The 12,604-nt window shown below is 37.3% G+C and overlaps 1 protein-coding gene across 1 annotated transcript in view; it reads left to right on the top strand.

Moving 5' to 3' along the window:
* ATL1 (atlastin GTPase 1) overlaps positions 1–12,604 on the top strand; it is a 62,162-nt gene that overhangs the window by 18,038 nt on the left and 31,520 nt on the right. The window contains 3 exon segments of the mRNA XM_060096240.1: positions 8,868–9,115; positions 11,124–11,258; positions 11,724–11,828. Coding sequence (XP_059952223.1) covers positions 8,868–9,115; positions 11,124–11,258; positions 11,724–11,828 — 488 coding nt within the window.

Genomic DNA, 12,604 nt, shown 5'->3' with positions numbered 1-12,604 from the left:
CTGTAGATTGCTTTGGGCAGTATAGTCATTTTCACAATATTGATTCTTTCAATCCAAAAACGTGGTATATTTCTCCATCTGTTTATGTCATCTTTGATTTCTTTCATCAGTGTTTTATAGTTTTCTGAGTACAGGTCTTTCACCTCCTTAGGCAGGTTTATTTCTAGGTATATTATTCTTTTTGTTGCAATGGTAAATGGGAGTGTTTCCTTGATTTCTCTTTCAGATTTTTCATCATTAGTGTATAAGAATGCAAGAGATTTCTGTGCATTAATTTTGTATCCTACTACTTTACCAAATTCATTGATTAGCTCTAGTCGTTTTTTTGTAGCATCTTTAGGATTCTCTATGTATAGTATCATGTCATCTGCAAACAGTGACAGCTTTACTCCTTCTTTTCCAATTTGTATTCCATTTATTTCTTTTTCTTCTCTGATTGCTGTGGCTAGGACTTCCAAAACTATGTTGAATAAGAGTGGCAAGAGTGGACATCCTTGTGTTGTTCCTGATCCTAGTGGCAGTGCTTTCAGTTTTTCAATATTGAGTATGATGCTTGCTGTTGGTTTGTCATGTATGGCCTTTATTATGTTGAGGTAGGTTCACTCAGTGACCATTTTCTGGAGAGTTTTTATCATAAATTGGTGTTGAATTTTGTCAAAACCTTTTTCTGCAACTATTGAGATGATCATATGGTTTTTATTCCTTAATTTGTTAACATGGTGTATCACGTTGATTGATTTGCATATATTGAAGATTCCTTGCATCCTTGGGATAAATCCCACTTGATCATGGTGTATGATCCTTTTAATGTGCTGTTGGACTCTGTTTGCTAGTATTCCTTTCAGGATTTTTGCATCTATGTTCACCAGTGATATTGGTCTATAACTTTCTTTTTTTGTGATATCTTTTTCTGGTTTTGGTATCAGGGTGATAGTGGCTTCGTAGGATGAATTTGGGAGTCCATCTGCTATATTTTGGAAGAGTTTGAGAAGGATTGGTGTTAGCTCTCCTCTAAATGTTTGGTGGAATTCGCCTGTGAAGCCATCTGGTCCTGGACTTCCGTGTGTTGGAACATTTTTAATTACAGCAATTTCGTTACTTGTGATAGGTCTGTTTATATTTCCTAATTCTTCCTGGTTCAGTCTTGGAATATTGTACCTTTCTAAGAATTTGTCCATTTATCCATGGTTGTCCATTTTATTGGCATATAGTTGTTTGTAGTAGTCTCTTATAATCCTTTGTATTTCTGCAGTGTCAGTTGTGATTTCTCCTTTTTCATTTCTGATTTTATTGATTTGTGTCCTGTCTCATTTTTTCTCGATGAGTCTGATTAAGGGTTTATCAATTTTGTTTATCTTCTCAAAGAACCAACTTTTAGTTCTATTGATCTTTGCTATTGTTTTCTTCGTTTCTATTTCATTTATTTCTGCTCTGATTTATTATTTCTATCCTTCTACTGACTTTGGGGGTTTTTTTTCTTCTTTCTCTAGTTGTTTTAAGTGTAGGGTTAGATTGTTTATTTGAGATTTTTCTTGTTTTTTGAGGTGAGATTGAATTGCTATAAACTTCCCTCTTAGAACTGCTTTTGCTGCAATCCATAGGTTTTGGGTCATTGTGTTTTCGTTGTCATTTGTTTCTATGTATTTTTTTTACTTCTTCTTTGATTTCTCCAGTGATCTCTTGGTTATTTAGTAGTGCACTGTTTAGCCTCCATGTATTTGTGTTTTTTTCCTGTAATTGATTTCCAATCTCACAGTGTTATGGTCAGGAAAGGTGTTTGATATGATTTCAATTTTCTTAAATTTCCCAAGGCTTGATTTGTGATCCAAGATGTGATCTACCTTGGAGAATGTTCTGTGTGCACTTGAGAAGAAAGTATATTCTGCCACTTTTTGGAGGAATGTTCTATAAATATCAATTAGATCTATCTGGTCTGTTGTGTCATTTAAAGCTTGTGTTTCCTTATTTATTTTCTGTATGGATGATCTGTCCATTAGTGTAAGTGGGGTGTTAAAGTCCCCTACTATTATTGTGTTACTGTCGATTTCTCCTTTCATGATTGTTAGCATTTGCCTTATGTGTTGAAGAGCTCCTGTGTTGGGTGCATAAATATTTACAATTGTTATATCTTCTTCTTGGATTGATCCTTTGATTATTATGTAGTGTCCCTCCTTATCTCTTATAACAGTCTTTATTTTAAAGTCTATTTTATCTGGTACGAGTATTGCTACTCCAGCTTTCTTTTGATTTCCATTTGCATGGAATATCTTTTTCCATCCCTTCACTTTCAGTCTGTATGTGTCCCTAGTCTGAAGTGGGTCTCTTGTAGACAGCATATATATATATATGTCTTGTTTTTGTATCCATTCAACCAATCTATGTCTTCTGGTTGGGGCATTTAATCCATTTACATTCAAGGTTATTATTGATATGTATGTTCCTATTACCATTTTCTTAATTGTTTTGGGTTTGCTTTTGTGTGTCTTTTTCTTCTCTTGTGTTTCCCCGCTTAGAGAAGTTTCTTTAGCATTTGTTGTGAAGCTGGTTTGGTGGTGCTGAATTCTCTTAGCTTTTGTTTGTCTGAAAAGCTTTTGACTTCTCCATCGAATCTGAATGAGATACTTGCTGAGTAGAGTAATCTTGGTTGTAGGTTTTTCTCTTTCATCACTTTAAGTATATCCTGCCATTCCCTTCTGGCCTACAGAGTTTCCACTGAAAAATCAGCTGATAACCTTATGGGGGTTCCTTTGTATGTTATTTTTTGTTTTTCCCTGCTGCTTTTAATATTTTTTCTTTGAATTTAATTTTTGTTAGTTTGATTAATATGTGTCGTGGTGTGTTTTTCCTTGGGCTTATCCTGTATGGGACTCTCTGTGCTTCCTGGACTTGGGTGACTGTTTCCTTTCCCATGTTAGGGAAGTTTTCCACTATAATCTCTTCAAATATTTTCTCGAACCCTTTCTTTTTCTCTTCTTCTTCTGGGACCCTTATAATTCGAATGTTGGTGCGTTTAGTGTTGTCCCAGAGATCTCTGAGATTGTTTTCAATTCTTTTCATTCTTTTTTCTTTATTTTGCTCCTTGGCAATTATTTCCACCATTTTGTCTTCCATCTCACTTATTCGTTCTTCTGCCTCTATTATTCTGTTATTGATTCCTTCTAGTGTATTTTTCATTTCAGTTATTGTGTTGTTCATCTCTCGTTGTTTGTTCTTTAGTCCTTCTAGATCTTTGTTAAATATTTCTTGTATTTTCTCAATCCATGCTTCCATTCTATTTCCGAGATTCTGGATCATCTTTACTACCATTACTCTGAATTCTTTTTCAGGTAGATTGCCTATTTCCTCTTCATTTATTTGGTCTTGTAGGTTTTTTCCTTCATCTGTGATGTATTTTTTTGCCATCTCATATTTTTTTTTTTTTTTACTGAGTGGGATTGTGTTCCTGTTTATTTGTTGTTTGGCCTGAGGCTTCCAACACTGGAGTTTGTAGGCTATTGGGTAGAGCTGGGTCTCGATGCTGAGATGAGGAACTCTGTGAGACCTCACTCTGATGAATATTCCCTGGGGTCTGAGGTTCTCTGTTAGTCCAGTCGTTCAGACTCCGAGCTCCCACCACAGGAGCTTCTGCCCGCAAGCCCGTGGGGTGGCAAAAAAGGCCCTGGGGGCTGTGGGAGGTGCACCTTAGGCTCAAGGAACAGAAGGGGCCCAGGCATACCCCCCACCCCTCTTCTCAGAGGGCAGGGGACCTCATGTGGGAGCCCAGCAGGCTTTCTGGGCTAAGTGGGCGGGGCAAATGCCCTCCTCTCCTCTCCAGCTCCTCCAATCTTGGGTCTGGGAGGCCCCCTCCTGCCTGCCTCTCCTGAGCCCCCAGCCTCCTTCCTATGCCCCCAAGGACCCATGCAGCCTGGAGGGGACTTGGTGGGCGGGGGATCAGCCTGGGAGCTCAGCAAGCTCCTGGGGCCCAAGTGAGCGGGACCATCACCCTCCACTCCTCTCCCACTCCCCCCAGAGGGCCCCTCCCGCCTGCCTCTCTTGATCCTCCTGGCCCCTTTCCTATGCCCAAGGACACACCAGACCTGGAGGGGGCTTTGGAGGGCAGGGGATCCGCCTGGGAGCTCAGCAGGCTCCCAGGGCCTGAGTGGGCAGGGCAGTCGCCCTCTGCAAAGAGCAGATGTTCTTAATTGAAGAAGTCCAGTTTATAATTTTTTCTTTTATGGGTGTTATGGTCTGGATATTTGTATCTCCCCAAAATTCATATGTCGAAATCCTGAAGCCCAATGTAATGGTATTAGGAAGTAGGACATTTGGGAGGTGATTAGGAAATGAGGGTGGAGCCTCATGAATAGGATTAATGCTCTTATGAAAGAGACTCCCATAGAACTCCCTAGTCTCTGCCACCATGTGAGGATACAATGAGAAGTCTGCAACTTGGAAAAAGCTCCTTTCCTGACCATGCTGGCACCCTAATCTCAAAACTTCCAGCGTTTAGAACTGTGAAAAATAAAGTTCTGTTGTTTATAAGCTACCCAGTCTGTGGTAGTTTGTTATAGCAGCCTGAAGAGACTAAAACAATGGGTCATGCTTTTGGCATCATATGTAAGAAATCATTGCCTAATCCAAGGTCATAAAGCTTTTCTTTTATGTTTTCTTCCAAAAATTTAATATTTTTTGATTTATCTTTAGATTTATGATCCATTTTGAGTTAATATTTTATATGGGTGTGATATATTGAAATTTACTTTTTTGCATTTAGATATCCAGTTGTTCTAGCACTATTTGTTGTGAAGACTATTCTTTCTCCATTGAGTTGCCTTAACATCTTTGTCACAAATCAATTGAACATCCTACAGAAATGAAAATATATGTCCACACAAAAACTTGTTCATTAAGTTTATAACAGCATTATTTATTTTAGCCAAAAAGTGGAAACAACCTAAATGCCCATCAACTAATGAATGGATAAACAAAGTGTAGTATATCCAAACAATGTAATATTATTTGGCCACAAAAAATGAAGTACTGATACATACTACAACATGGATAAGCCTTGAAAACATTATGCTAAGTAAAAGAAAAGTCACAAAAAATCACATATTATATGATTCCATTTATATGAAATATCCAGATAGGCAAATCTTTGATAGACTAATGGTTGCCTAGGGCTGGAGGTGAGTAAGGGAGAATGGGGATGACTGCTAAAGGGTGTGGGTATTTTGGGGGGTGACCACAGTGTTATAAAATTAATCAGGGTGATGGTTTGCACAACTATGAATATATTAAAAACCATCAAATGGATTTTTTAAAATTTATTTATTTATTTTTGGCTGCATTGGGTCTTCATTGCTGTGCACAGGCTTCCTCTAGTTGCGGTGAGCGGGAGCTACTCTTCGTTGCAGTGCATGGGCTTCTCACTGCAGTGGCTTCTCTTGTTGTGAAGCATGAGCTCTAGGTGCGCGGGCTTCAGTAGGTGTGGCTCGCAGGCTTCAGAGTACAGGCTCAGTAGTTGTGGCACAGAGGCTTAGTAGCTCCGCAGCATGTGAGATCTTCCTGGACCAGGGGATCGAACCTGTGTCCCCTGCATTGGCAGGCAGATTCTCAACCACTGCACCACCAGGGAAGTCCCATAGGTACCATTCTTAATCTCATTTTTCAGATGGAAGATGGTGAATCATTGGGAGGTGAAATAACTTACACAACTTCTTATATGTGTAAGTTGTGAAGCTGGGATTTAAGCAAAGACTCTCTGACTCCAGCATCTGTGATATGGCAATATAGAAGCTATTGTCTGTTGGATGTAAAATCAATTTTTCTTAACTTTGCAGAGAGAACAACTCTGATTCATGGCTAATGCAGTGGTTTTGTTGTCTCCAGATGCTTCATACTGTTGCTCAGAAAGTAATGGTGTATGTCTATCTCCACTAATGAGAAACTAAAATTATGTGTTAGATTTGTAATATTTCAATAACATTATCTTATAGATGAACAGCAATATATATAGTTATCAATGTGATATATGTGTATACATACATCAATATGATCTGAAAACTTATTTAAAATTATGCTGAGTAATATAACTGCCTTGCTTTTCTCTAGTTATGAGACTTCTTATCAAATAGACATAATGAAGAATGTCTATTTAAATATGTTTTCAGGGGCTTCCGTGGTGGCGCAGTGGTTGAGAGTCCGCCTGCCGATGCAGGGGACACGGGTTCGTGCCCCGATCCCGGAGGATCCCACGTGCCGCGGAGCGGCTGGGCCCGCGAGCCATGGCCGCGGAGCCTGTGTGTCCGGAGCCTGTGCTCCGCAACGGGAGAGGCCACGGCAGTGAGAGGCCCGCGTACAGCAAAAAAAAAAAAAAAAAAAAAAAAAAAAATGTTTTCAAAAATTTGGATGGGGGCTTCCCTGGTGGCGCAGTGTTTGAGAGTCCGCCTGCCAATGCAGGGGACACGGGTTCATGCCCCGGTCCAGGGGGATCCACATGCTGCGGAGCAGCTGGGCCTGTGAGCCATGGCCGCTGGACCTGCGCGTCCGGAGCCTGTGCTCCGCAACGGGAGAGGCCACAACAGTGAGAGGCCCATGTACCGCAAAAAAAAAAAAAAAAAGTTTGGATGACAGGTTATTTAAGAGCCCAGTTTATTTCAAAATTAATATTATTAAGGGTTGATTTGAAGCTAGGTCATATATCTGATCTGAGGGATTAATTGATGTATGTTTTGACTTTCTGTTCTTTTGATAGAAAGCAAATGAGCTCATTTATGTGTTGTCCAAAGGTTATTTGATTTCCACTAAAGAGGCAGAATATTATAGTGGAAAGTTCTGAGATGAAAGTTTAATTACCTGGGATCTAAACCCAAATTGACAGTTACTATGTGAACTCTAGTGGGTGTGATCTTGGGAAAGTTACTTAATCCAGTTAGTTCTTCCTCATGTGTCAAAAATACAGATAATAATAAATACCTTGCTGCAATATTGAAAGCAATAAATAAATAACACAAGAAAGCATCCATGGTAGATTGCCTGATATAGAAATTGCATTTATTTTCCTTGGGCAAAGTCAGTTACATATTTGGCTTAGTTTCGTAAATCTGTAATAATGCTAATAGCATATACCAATACATATACCAGCCAGTGTTCTAAGTGTGTTACATGCATATATTAATTCACAGCAACTTTATGAGGTAGACACAAAGAGGTTAAACAACTTATCTAAGGTTACTCAGCTAAGAAATGGGGAAGTCTTGATTGGAATCTCAGCAGTCTGGTTCCAGAGCCTGTGTTTTTAACCACTACACTATACTGCCTTTCTAGAGGAAGGGGTTGTAGGGTGTATCAGTTATTTATTGCCTGTTATGTTGCATAATAAATAGTCACAAAACCTCAGGGGCATAGAACAATAGTATTTATTGGTCACATGTTGAAATGGTTGTTAGGCAAATCTGTTGATCTTGACTGGGCTCCCTCATGTGGCTGGGGGTTGGCTTGCTGTGGGCCTTGGGTGGACCTGGACAGTTTGCCTCTGCTCCAAGTGTCTCTCATCCTGCAGCAGACTAGCCTGGGAATATTCTCATGATGAATGGCAGAGACAAAAGAGCAAAATGGAAACACACAAGTGCTTTTTCAAGCCTCTGCTGTGTCATGTCTGCTAAAACAAATTACATGGCTGACCCCGGAGTCAAAGTGGGAGGACATTACAAAGTTACATTAAAAAGGCTATAGATATAAGAATGTGTCACTTGACACATTGAAGTTGTTTTGTAATATACTGCAAATGCCAAGGTCTAGGGTTCTAAAATTCTTGTATATTAGGGATGATTTCTAAAAGAGGACCTCTGTCAGAAACAGTATTTCTGACAATTAAATAGAAAACTCTGAAAACACGCACATGTGAACACACACATACATGCACATACATACACAAACACATATAAATTTATAGAAAATAGGCAGAAACTTCTTCTGGGAATACTTAGTTCAGTTTATAATGCCAAGGTAGTGATGGTGATGATGATGATAATAGCTAACCTTTATGAGCTTGCTGTGTGCCAAGCACTGTTCTCAACACTTTACATATAGTACCTCCCTTAATCTTTTCAACAACCCTATTAAATAGGTACTATTAATAGTTTCTGTTTTACAGATGGAGAAACTGAGAGATTTAGTAATTTCCCAGAGTCACAAACCTTTTTTATAAGATCTCTACACAAAGTAACTTTCAAAAAGCTTCTTATTTTTTTTTTTATTGAATTATATACAGACCTCTTTTCCATAGAGTTGAAGGTCTTCTGTAATCTGGCCCTACCCAATTTAATTATCTGTAACTTCCATTGCTACAAGATATAATTTTAGACAATTAAGAGTCTAGGATTTTGTAGATGGGTTGCATGCATTGGAGGGAGCTGAACTGGGTGCTTTAGAGATTTATTCCAGTTTCAAGAATATGTGATTCTGAATCCCTCTGTGTATTTCCTCATATGCATGTTCAGCTTTAAAAAGTGTTGCAAGGATCTTTCATGTGAATAACTAAATTTATTTCTAAGGGATTAAGTGTAAACTAAGGCTATTTTATTCTTCTCCAAAAGTAGAGTCCTTTGCTTTGATTTTTTTTTTCTTACTCAGCAAACAGAGATCTCTGCACTGATTTACAGCTTTCTTAAAAATAAAATTCTGTTTGATTTGGCCACTTGATCAGCAAGACCAGATGTAAGTCTTTCGGAGATATGGTGTAAATGACATGAATATATGTCAATAAAATGAACATTTCTAATTCCACTGTGCTCCTGTTTCAGGTGTTTGAATGTTGAGAGGTACATATACATTTCCTGTGTTTTGAGATAATTTGCTGAATAAATTCTTATTTTATTCAATAGGTGGCTTTTCAGAAAAGGGGTATGAATGGAGCTCTGAAGAGGAAGAGCCAGTGAAAAAGGCAGGACCAGTCCAAGTCCTCATTGTCAGAGATGATCATTCCTTTGAATTAGATGAAACTGCACTAAATCGGATCCTTCTCTCAGAGGCTATCAGGGACAAGGAGGTCGTTGCTGTATCTGTTGCTGGAGCATTTAGAAAAGGAAAATCATTCCTTATGGACTTCATGTTGAGATACATGTATAAGCAGGTAGGGAAGAGGTGCTTTGAAAAGTTTTCTGATTTCTGTGCTTTTATGACTTTGTGTTTTTATTTAGTAGTAGTGTCCAGTATTTCCATTATTATGTTCCCTAAAGATGAACTAGTTTAAAAATGCTATTGTGTAACCATTCCAACTTTGGTGCTGTCGGCACCAAACTATATAGGCCACTTTTGTCTGAAGACACTTTGCTACATTTCCCTTAGAACGTAACTTATTTTTTAAGCTCTTTTGAAAATAGACAAGTACAGTGATATGGTTATAAACTTTCCATGTTAAATAGTGTTTAAAATGTCAAATAACTTTTGTCATAATTTTTATTATAATCATTTTCCCCCCAACATTTACTATGACATTTTTCATGCATGCAGTAGAGTTAAAAGAATTTTACAGTGGACACCTGGATATGCACTACCTAGATTCTACCATTAACATTAATATTCTTGCTTTATCACATGTGTCTCCAGCTATTCTTCCCTGTTTCAATCCATTGCTCCATCTTATTTTTTGGTTCATTTCAAAGTAAATTGTTGAATTCAGTATGCTTCCCTATAAATATTTCAATATACATCATTATTATGTATTTCAGTATTTATTTAGTTTTTTCTTTTGTTGTAAAATTTACATATAGTTACATGCACCAATCTGAAGTGTACATTTGCTTTATTCGGAAAATGTAAATACCTGGGTAGCCCCAAAACCTATCAAGTGTATCTTGCTGTTATCCCACAAAGTTCTGTTATCTCTTCTCACTCAGTCTCACCCTTAACCCATCCCCAAAGGCAACCAACAGTGCCATAACATTTGAGACAATAGTGTGGCATAGAAAGGAGACTTTAAGGAGCCTAGGATCAACCAAAAGCAGAAGAATAAATAGGAGATTAGAGTCAGGGAACAGAAGGTTAGGAGTGGAGAGCATACCAGTATTTTTTTTCTACCCTTTTACCCTTAGCAATTTAGATGCCAATATGGATGTTGAGGCAGAATAGACATACTACCCAAAGAAACTTGGTATTATGCAATGATATCATAATGAACCATTTTGGATTGATCTTTTATAGGTAGGGTATTTTTGAACAACTTGGTAATGTTAACTTTAACATCTTCTATCTCTAGCCTCAGTCCAAACAAATCAAGAACAGAACAACCAAAATACTTCCAGGCTTTGAAAGCAAACAAAATTCTTACCACTTTCTATTCCTATCATACCAACATTAGTACACACTTAACGTAGGTGGGAAAATTGAGTGAACAAAATTAGTATACTTTCCATTGTTTGGGATTATATAGCTTTAGGCATATTCATAATTTTAACTGTGCGATAAACATTACAATGAAACACTCAATAATGCTTGTCATGTTGCTTATGTTAAATAGCATTTGCTCAGATTAAAGTGTAACAGATTTGTTTTTTTTTTTTACTAGGTGCTTCTCCTCCTGCTGTTCGCTCCCTCCTCCCCCAATAGCAAAACATTTGTGTATATTATTATTGTGTATATCCTGACATAATATGCTCTCTCATACCTTTATTTCTTTGTTTTTGGAATGCCCTCCCTGAGTTTGCTCACCTGGAAAATTCCTAAACATCCTTCAAGTCTTAGCTCTAATATCACTTCTCCTATGAAGTCTTAACTGACTAAGAGTTAGTTGTTTCTTTTCCTATGCTTCCATTTATATCTAACATACACGCCCATTTCGGCATGCATATAATGCATCATAATGGTTTGTTAGCATGTCTGTCCCCCTGTTAGGCTGTGAGCTTCCTCTTATCTGGAATGGTATCTTTGTATCCCCAGGATGTAGCATAAAATGTGACAGATGGTTGCTCCTTCATAATTATTTTTTGGATGAGTAAATAAAGTAATTGTATCAGTATAATAGATGTGCATATGTTGTTTCCTTTTGTCTAGAGTTGGAGAGGGGTACAAACTGGTATGGATGAGTGGAAGAACCTGTACTACATATCTAGTTCAATATCATAGACTTTCTTAATTTATAGGAATCAGTTGATTGGGTTGGAGATTACAATGAACCATTGACTGGCTTTTCGTGGAGAGGTGGGTCTGAACGAGAGACCACGGGAATCCAGATATGGAGTGAAATCTTCCTTATCAATAAACCTGACGGTAAAAAGGTATGGTATGAACTTCTTAAAGAAAATTGAGTTTTCACTTGCCAACAGTTACCACTTTTCAGGATCCTCCAAAATGCTCTTTTGAAAACTAATTTTGACCACTTGACATGAAGTTTAAAAGGGAAGTGGGTAGCATCCTATTTCATGTTCCCAGTTTCCCTTTCTACTGATCACAGAAGGCAAAATCATAGGGACAATAGAACAGCAGATAAGCTAGCTAACATCTATATTTTGTTTCAGTGCTATTTCTGTTATGTTGGATTACCAGTGAAAATTAATCATTACAGTAGTCAGCAGGTAATTAATATTCTTATTTTCTGTGACATTCATGGCACATGTGAAAAATTACCTATTAAGTATTCATTGCTAATGGTTTGCTTTAGTTCTTATGGTGTTAACTTTGTAGTAACCCTAATACCCTGCATGTTCTATAAAATATCAATAATGTACTCTACTTCCCTATAGGTTGCAGTGCTATTGATGGATACTCAGGGAACCTTTGATAGTCAGTCAACTTTGAGAGATTCGGCCACAGTATTTGCCCTTAGCACAATGATCAGCTCAATACAGGTATGGAATAAAATAAATCCGTCTTGATGGATGTTTCTTTAAATAAAAATTATGAATATATGTATTTCTATATATATGTGGTAGTGAGACAAACAACAGAAATGGTAAATTATATATATTATTTGACTCAATTAGCATACCAGTTCTTATGATTTCCTTAAGGGTGGAATTGTTTTATTACTGTGATCTAATTTCTGATCAGTTTTCAAATTACCTGCTTTAGTCAGAAAATGTTATATTATCTAATTGATAATTTTTTCTATTTCAAGCCTACAATAAAGTCAATAATATTAAATCTTATAATGTATATAGATACACTGAGACTACCTATTATTAGTTACATTTAATGAAATAAGATTTATAAATGCAAATTTTGTTTTATATAGCCAGTAGAAACATTTCTAAATGTAAAAACATTTATATATGTTCACAACTTTTTATAGTATCTTAATGTGCATTTAGGAATGTAAATGTCTTTCTTTCCTTTTTTCCTCTCTCTTTTTTTAAGTATTGTTTTTGAAGTTATTGTGTGCTTTATAAATTGCCCTGAAAGTCCTTGAGGGTTTTACTATGATCACAGAACACATAGCCTAAAAATTTTAAGACAATTTTTAGATTTTCTATTCACCGGAAAGAGCAAAAAGGGACAGTAACCAAGAAGCAGACCATCAAAGAAAGGTAAAATAGTTTTAGAAGGTAGGAAAGGCAAAGTGGTTAGGATGAGTAAGTCAAAGCTGAAATTATAAGTCTGTGGGGAGAATGGAGCTAGTGAACCA

Source organism: Mesoplodon densirostris, chromosome 4 (genome assembly GCF_025265405.1).
Source record: "Mesoplodon densirostris isolate mMesDen1 chromosome 4, mMesDen1 primary haplotype, whole genome shotgun sequence".
NCBI lineage: Eukaryota > Metazoa > Chordata > Mammalia > Artiodactyla > Ziphiidae > Mesoplodon > Mesoplodon densirostris.
This window is presented reverse-complemented; position numbering and strand designations above follow the sequence as displayed.